This window comes from Canis lupus, chromosome 28 (genome assembly GCF_011100685.1).
Source record: "Canis lupus familiaris isolate Mischka breed German Shepherd chromosome 28, alternate assembly UU_Cfam_GSD_1.0, whole genome shotgun sequence".
Taxonomy (NCBI): Eukaryota; Metazoa; Chordata; class Mammalia; order Carnivora; family Canidae; genus Canis; species Canis lupus.
This window is the reverse complement of record NC_049249.1, coordinates 36679977-36693286: the sequence shown is the minus strand read 5'-3', so window position 1 is coordinate 36693286 and position 13310 is coordinate 36679977. Positions and strand designations below refer to the sequence as shown.

The 13310-nt window shown below is 43.3% G+C and overlaps 1 protein-coding gene across 2 annotated transcripts in view; it reads right to left on the bottom strand.

Annotated features, from left to right (window-relative positions):
* Positions 1 to 13310, bottom strand: part of DOCK1 (dedicator of cytokinesis 1) — a 493779-nt gene that overhangs the window by 65836 nt on the left and 414633 nt on the right. For both annotated transcript variants that reach the window (XM_038579104.1, XM_038579105.1), the window contains exon 33: positions 9038 to 9186. In XM_038579104.1, the coding sequence (XP_038435032.1) occupies positions 9038 to 9186 (149 nt within the window). The remainder of the gene's footprint in view (positions 1 to 9037; positions 9187 to 13310) is intronic.

Below are 13310 nucleotides of genomic sequence, written 5' to 3'. Positions count from 1 at the left end.
AACGAGCAGGGAGGCCAACGTGGGGCTTGATCCCAGGATCCTGGGATCATGACCTGAGCCAAAGAAAGACGCTTAGCTAACTGAGCCACCCAGGCGCCCCTAGGATCCCATTAAAATACATACATTCTCAGGCAATGCTTTCCCAGGCAACAACACCCAAGTTTCCCATTATTACAGAGATCCTATAATTATTTAAGCAGCACGACAACAAGAACTTCGGTCTCTCTGGGTCTCTCCTAGGACACTGCGTGGTGCTGATGTTGTAATGGCATGAACGTGCTGTGTGTACATGAATCACTGCGGAGTTAGTGCTAAACTGGAGCTGGGGAGGGTTTTGCATGTCAGCAGAGGCACGTTCCAACAGGTTGCTGAGACACAGCACACGCTCTTGGCCACGTAAGCCAAGCGGTGGACACACTCATCTGAGGGCTGGCAACAGGAACTGGGGGCACCTGGTCCACACTGGGCACTCAGGATGCTCCTGCTGTAGAGGCCGCTGACTGTGGCCTCTGTGAGGCAGAAGGCAAAGGGTCTGGGGAGACCCAGGGAGGAGCCTCAAACAGGCACACACCGGCCTGACCTTGATCAGGACTTGCTGCCTGGAGCCACAATTTTATCACACTACAGATGAAGTGGAGGCTGAAACAGGACTCGAGAGGAGTATTGATTCTTGCTTGACATCAAGGACTCGGCCACAGCACAGAACCCGGACCTCAGCACATCGCACAGTTCTCTCCTTGATCTTCCCCACTGTCTCCTCCCCAAACAGACGCCCTCTATTTTAGTCTATTTGGCCTGAACAATTCAGGGATTTTTAGGGGCATAGAAAAAAAGGCAGCTCTAGTGAAGAAGAAAAAATAACTTATCTAATTGTTTTTACCTGAAGCCTCATGACAGCGACTCTTCTATAAAATAACCACCTTTTGATACTAACCCACTTGTACTCTATTCTTTACAGTCAAGAATTCTGCAGAAGGTGGGCCTTTTTGGAATCAAAAACAAGGAGATCGGCTGCCATTAGTCCAAACATTGATGCTGTGAGCCAGTCCCATTTCTCAGAAGGTAACCATGATAGGAGCACCATAGAGCAACTCTTTGGTGACTGCTGATTTTTCGGAACCAATACCTGAGGTACAAAATAAGACTCAACTTAATTAAAACACAGGACTGCATGCCACACATGTTGAATGAGCATACAATGAGGAAGGCACAGAGAATGCAGAAGAACATGCTTTATCCTAACGTGGGCAAACACACAGCCATTTGCAACCGCTCATCCCTAGTTAATCAGGCGTATTTGAACTTGGGAGTCTACTTTAGGGAAATGGCATGTTTTCTCTGCTTCTACGTAAACCTAGCTGTCACAAACAAGGGCACTAAGGAAACTCCAGCTCCTTAAGTATGCTGCTTATCAAATTTTGACTGATGAATTTAATGTTTCCTAAAATGAGCGGATGAATGATAAGTAGATCAGAAGAACACAGCTGATTCTAATTTTACTAACCTCTAAACTAAGTAATTTGCACAAACACCTGGCAACCCTATTCTGTTTATCGGCAAGGATTCAGCACCCCAGACCTGCAGCTAGCTTCTCATTCCAGGGTCTGCGTTAGTTTTCACAGAATATACTAGAATCAATTTGTTAGTGTTCTACGAACCATTATCATCATCAGAACTAAATGATCCTGTCCAAATAAACTGGAGAAAGTCCATATGCTGATAGAGCAGAGCTGGTTTTATAAAAACTATGCGGATTATCTGACTTAAATGCATGCGGTCTGGTAATTTGCAGCAGGGTTCTCTATGTTTAGGTTAAAATTAGCAAGGTTTTACGGAGTTGCTCAAAAGGTGGCAGAGGCTCACTCATGTGATAAGCAAAATCATTCTACTTCCTCTCTTTTCAGAATCACCAGCATCACTACAAAAATATCCACAGGGTGTCTAACTTAAAGTGCTGAACAGAGCATCTCTAAGCATCCAACACCAGCAGCCCTCCAAGAACACGAAACAGAGTCCACATATAAATTTGGACTTTTTGGAAGGTTGCTGTAAAACCAAATGTGGTGGAGCAGGGGGCTATGCTCACAGCCCTGTGAACTGACAGCGTTGTTAATTCAATTAACTCTGAAAGGAATGACTGCTTTCGCCACTCGACGCCACAGTTAACCACGGGTTATTGGCTCCAATTTAAGGGATCATGGAGTGAAGGATCTCAGTAGTGGATAATCCAAAAGCCAATTCTATTTGGTTTGGAATGCATCATTTTTGTTGGGAGTTAGATTGACCATTTTGGATATAATGTATTTATAAAGGTATGGACCCAGACCTGCACTTTGCAGGCACTGAGGAACACATTTATACAAGAGATCTGAACTTACGTCAGAGCAAGGAAGGGAGCTGGACCAGGATGGAAAGGTTTGCACAGATAATTGACCCCATCGATAAAGTGCTTGGAGGTTATCAAGGGCAGTATGAAATCTGAAATCTAGGAACATGGTCTTCTATGGACGTCAGCAAAAGTGCTTCTCTGTCTTTTCTACAAATAAGCCTTAGTGAATACTCTGTCCAGTGGTGCTCTGCTTTCTCCTATTTTTCAAGAAAATGTGCTCACTGGGGGTAGGATCATGATCTGAGAGCACTCCCTGGTTCATGAGAGACCTCCAAGGAATCAGATTCTCAATTTCTGAATTTCTAGAAGGAACTGGGCCAATCCATTAGGATTGCAAAACCATGTCCCTTCTCATTAGTGTCGAAACGATGGGTTGGGGGGAGATGTAACTGAACTATACTTACAGGGAAAACAGGACCAAGGAACAAAGGGCATGGCTCTGCAGGGAGCAGCCTGGCACTCCCAAACCCTCAGGGCTGGGGGCTCCCATGGTGACATCCTAAATGTCACTGAGTTCTCCCCAGCCTGCCACAACCTTTAATCCCTCTGCTCAGACACACTAATATTTTTATGTATATTGCATTCCTCTTGCTTAACTGCTCTGTAAACTTAATTACACAGTTAATCTCCGGCACCCCGTATCTCACATTCTAAAATCCCCACATCTTCCAAGTCCAAAAGGAAGGCTGTTTGCTGACCTTAAAGCTTCTACCTACAGCTCAGGAGCCCCACGGCTGGGCACCTGTCCACTGCCTGGCCGGCCGTCGACACCTCAAACACACATAGCTGCTCCTCATTTCCACACCACACACACCAAGAAGTGACTCTGGGGCTGTATTCAATGACACTGGACTCCAGGAACATGCCCTCAGAGTGAGTCCTGTTTAATTTGGTTAAAAGAGATAACTGGAATGTGGGCATCTCTTTGCTGGAGGGATTTGAAGAATAGAATTCAATGCAATCAGAACTCTTAAGAGTCAAGAGTGTTAGTTGCCATGGATCTTTCAGGCTCTTGGGTCTGGGACACCATGAAATAAAAGCCCAGTTCTTGTGCTGTGTGTTCCCTTTCAGGGTCCAGAACAATAAATGCAAATAAATAAATTCAATTTTGAAACTGAAAATAAAAATAAACAAACATAATCCCAAAGAATTAAACAGGATAAAATCACCACCAAACCTACATCCTTAGGACAGTACACAATGTACTGGCTCTCCCACCAAGTAGCAGAAGCCATCAACACCCACTTGGCTTATTCGATTATTTCCTTAGCCATGGGCAGTAGACAGAGATTATTCAAACAGGACCTCAAAAACGTCGAAGAAGTGAAGATTACTCATGTTCTAATAGTCTTACAATGAAATGGGAATTTCCGGAAGTTGTGGGGCATTTTACTGCCCCTCGCAAAGATGACAGAAAATAACTCCATGATTGAAAATATCATTTTGCTGTGGAGACTTTTCCATTCCGTTGTTATTAATGGTATACAGCCCAAACGGTTATTTGCCGCAATTCTCAGCTGTTAGTTCTGTTTTTTTCCAAGGACATAACAAATGGAATTCTTTAAAAAGGTGCCAGGAGGGAACCTTTACTTTCTTTATGAAGCAAAATCCAGTGAGGCTGAGACTCAGAGTGTTACTGATGTGGGGGTGGAGGTGTCAGTGACACGGGGATGATGAAAGGGGCACCAAGACGCCGATGCCTCCAAACCTCTGCATGCCAGCCGAGCAGACCCTGAAATCGCCACCGGTAAGGAGCTCTCTGTGGAAAAAAAGTCATGGGACGCCTGGGTGGCTCAGTGGTTGAGTATCTGCCTTCAAGGCGTGATCCTGGGGTCCTGGGATCAAGTCCCACATCGGGCATCCCTCTGCCTGTGTCTCTGCCTACCTCTCTGTGTCTTTCATGAATAAATAAATAAAATCTTTAAAAAAAAAAAAAAGTCAAGATATCCCTGAGTCTCCAGTTCAATGTAAACATGTTCCTCTGTGAATGGGTCAGGGTGGGGATGGGTGAGCCCGGGGGACAGTGAACACACTCTTGGGATGACTTGAGAAGACAGGTTGCAAGGGGAGAGACTAGAGAATGCGTCCTTCAGGGCTAGTGGACAAGAGAGAGTCAGTAGAAGGGGCAACAGAGGAGAAGAGATGCGGGATCCACATGATAGAAGATTCTTAGAAAGGGATGGAAGAACCAGGAGAACCGAGCAGGTCCTTGCAGGGCTTCTTCATAACCTGTGAGGATCTGCCCAGCACAAATGGTATCAGGCTGACATAAGGCACTGCTTGGAGCCCTGGAAGGGTGTCCCAGGCCAGCAGGAGGACAGAACATGTGAAACATAACTCCATGCCCCCAATCCCACAATGAGGTGAGCCCATTTAGTGAGGTGAGCCTGGACCCTGGAGAGGCAGGGCCAGTAGCACCACGGATGAGGACAAGGACATGCTCTTTTATTTATTTTTTAAAAGATCTTATTTATTTATTCATGAGAGAAACAGAGAGAGAGAGAGAGAGAGAGAGAGAGGAGAGAGGCAGAGACACAGGCAGAGGGAGAAGCAGGCTCCCTGTAGGGAGCCCGACATGGGACTCGATCCCAGGTCTCCAGGATCACACCCTGGGCAGAAGGCGGCACTAAACTGCTGAGCTACCTGGGCTGCCTGGACATGCTCTTTTAGATGAAGATTCATGCTCTTTCTTGCAAAAGTAGAGACCAGAAAAAAAGTAGACTTTGGGGAAATATATGTGTAAGAACATTCGAATTCAAGTCCCTCCACTATAGCTGAAGAACACAGGAGCTGCAACTCTGTGGAACTGTAGAAAAGCCAATCTGTAATACCTGCTTCTGAAATTCCAATAATGGTTTGATGCAGTTTAATCTTCAGCAAAATGGCAGGTTTTTCTTCTGAATCCAGAGGGTTCGCTCTCCACTCCAGCCTCAAGAGCATACTACTGCCCAGACATGACACATATTTCACAAACAGCACAGTAACAGCCCCACTCAGGAAGACACAGCACATTTAAAACAAACAAACAAAAAAAAAAACTACATCATAGGTTCAAAACGTGAATGTTTTGGAAAAATGAAAAACCCTAATGTCTTCCCTTCACTTCATTAGGTTTGCACAGCTGCTATAAAAGTGAAGCCAATTTAAGCCCTTGTTGATGTGACTAATAAGGTTAGGTAATTGGATTGGTGGCGGATTAGTTAAACAGCAGCCAGCCAGCCCCAACCTGGAGGCTCTCTGGGATGGAGGCAGGGTTGTCTGTGCCCTGCTGTTCAGTGCACATGCATACTCGCTGCAACAGGACTAACACCACCAAGGACAGAGGGCATGCCCTGTGCTTCAGAAACAGCAGCCTGTAGAAGGTGAGAGATGACTTGAGACTAGGAAAGAGTTAGTAAAGATATAACAAGTCAAGAGACAGATGCTGTGGTCCAGTAGAGCCCTGGACTAGGGCCCAAGAGAAGCAGCTAGATGCTAGGTAAGAGACAGAGGAAGGGTAGACAAGTCACTGCAACCCATCATGGAGGCCAGAAGAGCAAACAAAGAGAAGGGCACTGTAAACCTGCATCTATCAAACCAAATGACAAAGAGCCTGGCAAAAATGGGGATGACAGGGAAGCAGCAGGTCTAGGAAGCATGACACTCTGTGTGACATTCCACCTGGGAGGCTGAGACAGACCAAGAGAAAAAATAAATTGAGATATCGCAAGAGAAAAGGAGATTGATCTTTCTCCGAGGTCACAAGAACAGATTAATAGAGCAAAGAGGGTTTTTCTTTGCCCCACAAGTTTTAGTTTTTCTGCTTTTATTTTAAAAACCTTTGGTGCGTCCTACCGCTTGTCTTTGAAGGTAAAAGCAGATGACAACACAGATGATCAAAGGGTCAATGATTATTGACCAAAAAATCCAAGTAGCTGGCCATGCTTGGCCTGACCATGGGTTTTGTGGACCTAGTCTTTATGTTTATGCTTTTATTTACCTATATCCAAGCAAGATATGATTTAAGGACGTGAAATAGAATTAAATATGTGTTAACTAATTCTCGATATTCCTCAAACAGTTCGGTTTTCTGGAAAGAGGTGTCCTGATATAAGACCGTTTTTGAACCTACCGCGGGGGGGCGGGGGTCACTGTTGAGAATGAAGGTAGAAACACCATGACTCTCCGTTAACTTTGTGCCATTTATTGACAAACCAGAGACCCTGTGAATTGGTGAAAATGAAGCACTTCTACAGAAGACTGTGTAAGATGTTTTAAAGCTGCAGGAATCAGAACCACAAGAATGGAAGGAAGAAGAGGAACAATTCAGGACCAAATTCTCATTCACGCCCTTGTCCTAGTTCCAATTGCTCGACCTTATTTTGACCTGAACAAAGTCAGCTTCAAAGAATGACAAATGACACAGTGTTTTAAAGGGCTTTGATCTTAGTTTCCTGGGCTCATAACATTTATTCACATAAATGCATTTTTCTCCTTTACCTGATTCTTTTTATATGATTTATTTATTTGAGAGAGAGACCCAGGAAGTGCATGCCGGGGAGGTGCGGGGAGAGGGAGGAGAGAGGCTCTCAAACAGACTCCCTGCTCAGTGTGGAGCCCAAAACAGGGCTCAATCTTATGACCCTGAGATCATGACCTGAGCCAAAATCAGGAGTCAGACACTTAACTGACTGAGCCACCAGGCACCACTACCTGATTCTTTAATAGCATTTTTTCATAAGGTCCTTGTCTGGGGCTGAGTTCAAATAAAGTTCAAAAAATCAGATGTATTTTCAGCCTAGGAAAAGGCATTTTAAATGACAATTCCTAGTTGTGGTGAGTTGGCAATGAGATCAGACCATAATTTAGTGCCCGTGGCAGTGAGATGGGTCAAATCTTACAACAAAGATATATTAAAAAAAAAAATGGTGATGTCAAAACTTACAAAAATATTTTGAATCGGCAATTCCATTTTTGAGAATGCATACCAGGAAAACTTTCAAAAGAAACTCAAGCTATATGCATGCATGTGTTCACTGCGCATTTACTCATAGTAGTGAGAATGTGCAAACCACCTAAATGCTCAGCTAAAGGGATGGGTAGGAGAAGATTACCCATTTCAGTTTATGAAATGTTATGCCATCACAAAAATCATGGTTACTACGTTGTAATCAAGAAAGATGTCTGTGATAGACTGCCAAACAAAAAGAACCAAAAAAATTTGGACAATGTTTACAACATTACATTACATGTGTACAAAGGCTGATTGTAAACCAGGGTGAATAAAAACAGCTGTTCTTTTAAAACAATCTCTTTAATTTTATAAATAAAAGAAGTGTAAGGAAGCCCCCTTCCCCTGTGCAGAGAGAGAGAGAGAGAGAGAGAGGAAGGGAGAAGCAAAGGAAGGGAGGGAGGGTGGACAGGTGGGTAGGTGGGCAGCCAGGCAGTCGGTCTTCACAAGTTTATTTTGTTCACCTCTCACAACATCCCTCTGGAGTAGATTCCATTCTATACCACTATTACAGCTCTGAATCGAAGACTAAAGACGTTCACTCATTTGCTGGAGATCCAGGTCGTTCCAGGCTAAGTCGGGAGTCATGGTCTACTACCTGACTTCGTGTGCAAACTCAACTGGTACTCAACAGAGTGCAAGTTCTTTTGGCTTTGGATCTGTTTTTGGCTCCAGCAAGTAGCAAAATTGTTCTTCTTGGCTACCACCTTCGTGCCATCATAATGAAGACTGACCAGTAGGAATCTATAAACTATTTAAAACCTACGAACTGAAAAGGATAAAGGTTGGGAAGGAAAATCTGCTCTTTGAATATTAGATCCCACTACGATCATGCTACCTGATACAGTTTTGGTTTCCTTCCAATAGAGGAATTTTTCTTAAAATTCTACAAAACTCTCTGTGAAAGAGATACTTAGTCACTTGAATTATTATAATATTTAAGCAAAGGTTGCTTTCAATGTGGTGGACCCACTACCATTTGGGTTCTCTCCATGCCTTCTGCAAAGCATCCTAGCCAACCCAGCGGCCCATTGAGGAGAAAGCCTTTGTATGTTTGTGCACATGTCCCCAAAGTCAATATGTAAACACCACACTTATTTTCATAGAATTCAGGGAAGGAGATTTTGTCAATCCTCCAACATATATATTCAGATTTTGTCTTCCCTACTGATACAGTATATCCTGAGCATTTTACACAGACTCTCTTCAAGGAGTTCTTATGAGTCCCACTGAAAAGGACCAAGATGCATATGAAAGAGGAAGAGCAAAGACTTTTGACTTGAAAATAATACGTCGGCAGGAAGCAGCCAGTCTGCGAGGACGTGGTCACAACTGGTTAAACATTCTGAGGGTACAGATCAAGGAAGGAGGGAAAGAGACTTTTATTCAGGGTTTAATGTGTAAGTAAATCCAGATAAAAATAAGTAAGTAAAAGCCAATAATAATCTGTAATACTTCCTCCAAAAGATGAGGCAAAGGATGATGGGCTTCTTCAAGAAGGGAAGCCCAGGGTTTTTCTCTTTTAAACTGTAGGAAATTACGCTTTTCATGTTTTTCAACACCCTTAACTCCAGAGCCATTTATAAGTCTTTTCCAAGGTTTTCAAGCTCGAGTGCCTTCTCCCCAAGCCACTTACCACACACCTACTTCGCCCTTACCATCTGGAAGCTTCGCGTGGAATGGAATTCACACTGCATCATGTCAAAGAAGATAGGGATGGTGGCTTTGCGCAGTTCAGTCTCAGGTATTAGCGTCATTTCTAATATCGGGCCGACCATTTCTGGAATGAACTTTATCTTGTGTTGACCTTAAATATAGAAAGGCATTATTCAGAAAATTTTTATTTTTTAAGAGAAAGGATTCTAAAATGAGCTTCGATGGACCAAACAAAACAGCACAGATCAGTGTAATTTGAATGCTCGGATATTGGGGACATGTATCCATTTCTCAACCACAGACATTTTGAATGTGTCCAGCCTTTCATATAAAAAGTGGACTGTAAAAAAAAAAAAGTGGACTGTATTCTAAATGTTGTAAGGGAAGTTATTACAGTATCCATATGATGTAATACCTGTAGTCATGACTTATCTGTTATATAAGATAAATACCATTTCACAAATAGACAATTATATCACATGAATCAAGGACATGAGCGGGGCTCTGTAGCGGGGCTGGGAGACAGAATACCTGATACCTCATTTGTGACATTTTGTTATTAACACTAGCAATTTATCCAGAGTTAATCAATCTTACTCATATTTCTATACAATCAGAAAATAGAATGGATCCTCTAAAGAATTTAGGTTTTTTTTTTATCTTTATTACTCAGTGAATACAAATTTCTATAAAAAGAACCATAAAACAAACTTGGCTGTTACAAATGACCAGATTTAACGAGGTACGTAACCCTCATAATAAACTTAATAGATTTCTAAAATTTATATTAAGTGGACACACATGCAAAATGTAACCTTCACTAAGGAATCTGAATATAACGAAAATCTTACTTTCAATTTTTACTAAATACATAGTATTTTGAATACAGCTATAATAATGTGATTTTCATCACTTCCCCAAATGCTTAATGTCTCTGATAGGCATGTAACTGTGGCAAAGCATTCTCTTAAAAATGCTATTATATTCAGTCTCTCAGGTGACACTTTTCTTGTATTATGCCTAAAAAATGTCAGAGCCAATGTTTCAGAAAACAGATGATAGTGACACCAAGTCGTTCATCAACACAATTTGGGTGTCACAGAGTGCTCTGTCTGTCACTGACAGATTTTACTGTTCCAAGCTGGGAGGAGCATTTAAGACAGGCGCAAGTGGCCGTAGATGCAAGGCTTGGAAAAATAGGTTATAAGAATGATGGTTTTCTAATCTTTGATTATTGACCTTCCATGAATACAGAAACCTGGCCAGGGGCCATCATTAAGCTTTACCTATAGTGACATCCCTGGGGATTTAACCTCTGCAAACAAATGGTCCTCAAGGTAAGCAACGCCTGTGTGTTCTCTAGTAATCGTCTTTAGTTTCTTGTTTCCCCCCCCCCTTTTTTTTTTTTTTGCATTTGCATTATGGATTTCCCCTGGAGCATATCTTGCTCAAATTTAATGATGAACTCAGGTTTGGAATCAATGAGTATCAAGGTGACTCTTGCAGTGTAGACTTCAAGAAAAGAAGGATGCACTTTTTTTTCCCCTTTTGAGACAAAGGAAGAACAAGCTAATTATCAGGTCACAATAAGAATACTTTACCTCCGGTCACCTTGCCAATCTCCTAGTTTACAACTCCCAAATTCTTTAAAACCCACCGAGAGTCTTTCTCCTAGTTATAAAACAAGGAGCTGTCTCGTCCCCTCCAAACACTGGGCTGTGCTCTCTTGCCTCCCCTGGGTGTTAGGATGATCTCTGCAGTCACGAGGGTCCAATGATCCAGGACATTAAACCCATTCTTACTCCAGGAAAATCTCCACATACACACAGGTAGACCAAGCAAAAATGCCCTTCATCCAGTCAAACTGAGGAGGCCTTACATATGTGGCTTTTAATGAAAGCACATAATTTGTCCAGTCCTCAAAATCATCCACAAAGGGACACCATGGATGAAAACTATTCCAGACAAAACCTGGCCGATAAACATCTTGCTGTGAGCACGCTGGCTCTGGCGGGACTGTCTGCGCCACGCTGGCCGACATGCCGTGTGTCACAAACAAAATGCAAGTGGAGGCGGCGCAGGCCAAGGTGAGAGCAGGTGCTCTGGCGGCTGGTTCACGGAGTGCGCTTTGATAAATAACTGAAGAGCTTGGGAAAGAAGCACATTCCCCTCCCCCCTTGTTTTTTTTTTTTTTTTTTTTTTTTTTTTGAGAGAGTGAGCTTTTGATTTCTCCTTTTGGACTCAAAATGTGACAGGTTTGGGAGGGGGAAAACATGCTGCTATGTCCCATGGGGCAACGCCGTGCTTGCACTTGCATTAAATCGAGCAGAAAGACCTCGTGGAGGGGAGATCCAGAGACACTCATCTCACCGTAGCACACATATTATTGGAAAGACTCAGGGAAGAAAGAGTCTCGTGGAACATTCGGCTTGTTAAAATAAAAACCAAATGGAGATCAGCGTTGAAAATTCTCTGAGCAGACAAAACCAGTTTAGTCCTACAAGCGAGGCTTAATTTAGCTTCTTTTGCAAGGCTAACTTGACCTGGGTCACTTCTTGCTTATGCCCCTGGAAATCGTTAGCAAAAAACAAAAACAGAAACATTTTCCAAACCACTAACCAATTCCCTCTCATTGAAGAGAATTCTAAAATTATAAGCACTCACTAATGTTGTAAGTCATAAGCAGTCACTGCTTTCTCACGATATAAGCTGCTTCATAACGATAATACCCCTAAGCCTCCTTCCACGTATTGGTTTGAGTGCTCTAGGCCTGCAAATTGTCTTCTTGGTATGTGCACAATTACTACTCCAGTGATTCATTGGTTTTTACCTCTGTTATTTGTGACCTTTTGACAGGCTCAAGGTCTGATCGAGTGATAGGTGACTAATTGTGAGATGATAAATATACCTGAGTTCCATTCTTATTTTGTTGGCAGAGCTGGCTGGATCAACCTGCCAATATGTTCCCACCAACCTGAGCCCATTAAAACAAAACAAAACAAAAAAAAAGCCGAGTAGAAATAGGTTGTGTACATTTTAGGGCACTGAGATGTGCTGTCATAAACTTCTAGAGTGGTGGCCTTGGCAATGGCACTCGTGGCAGGCTCCAACACCTGAGATTCACAGCAGCAAAGAGCCAGGCAGCCTGAGGTGACCCCGTTGAGCCATTCTTAGCTGTTTCAAGGGGCTGCTTGGGGCAGATACTTTTATTATAGGTTTTTAATTTTCAAAAATGACTTAATTATTTTACAAGCAAGGAACCCAAGCATGCTGGTTGGTGGTTATTTCTTGCCGTAAACAGATTCATACCTTGAACTGACCAAGGTCATGGCTTACATTTGACCTCTTGGCCGCGGCTCGGGCCAGTCGATAGTCCTGGCTGAAACGCTGCAGAACACAGATCTTCTGCATTAATCACCGTATTCAAATCAGCAACTGCCAGGATGCAATGGGACATTTGCTCTCCTAACTGCATCCTTGACGTTGCAAATCAAAGATCTCCCGCTTGACTCAGCCTATTTGGAGCATAATGACAGATAATGTCGAGGGAACCAACGGCTCCAAAACAGCTTTAAAGATCTGATTTACACCTAAGAGTGCATCCTCAGAAGGTGGAGCCTTCCCAGGGCCTGGAGGTGGCATCACGAAGCAGCTCACATTACCCCAGGCCCATTGTACCTTCCTTTGCAGCAATCGTGGAAATGGGGCCAGTTTCTCAAGATGTCAGCCTCAGAGACTAAGGCAGTGACCAGGAACATAATTTTTATAGAAAGGAAGAAAAGCCAAAAAGGCAGGAGAGCCCATCAGTCAGGCCAGTCCTGGCTAGAGCTGACTTTTGCAGCCTCCTTCCATGGCAGACAGTGACCTCACAGAGGAGGGGAGGGTTCTGGGGAGCGCTAAGGGGACAGAGTGGGCCGACGTGGGGCAGCAACTGTTTATCAAGCAAGGAAAAACCATTTTATGCATTTATTTATTTTAAAACCACTTTAATACGCTAATCATCAGTCTGAATATCTGCCAAGGTGGATGCCTCTACTTACCCTAAATGATGTACAAATTATTAAGGCATTTCAGAACGAAGTATTGTCATTTGAAATCATACCTAAAATTCTCCTTTGGGGGGAGACACACAATTCCCACTTTGTCCTTGAGAGGTGAAACTGAACAACTTACAAGAAGGTGCTGCCATTCTCTTAGGAAGGGCCGTGTGTGGGAGACTGCCTGGAGGGGCTCTTGAGCAGAGGGGTGCCAGGCGGAGCCCCCAGCACCGGCCCG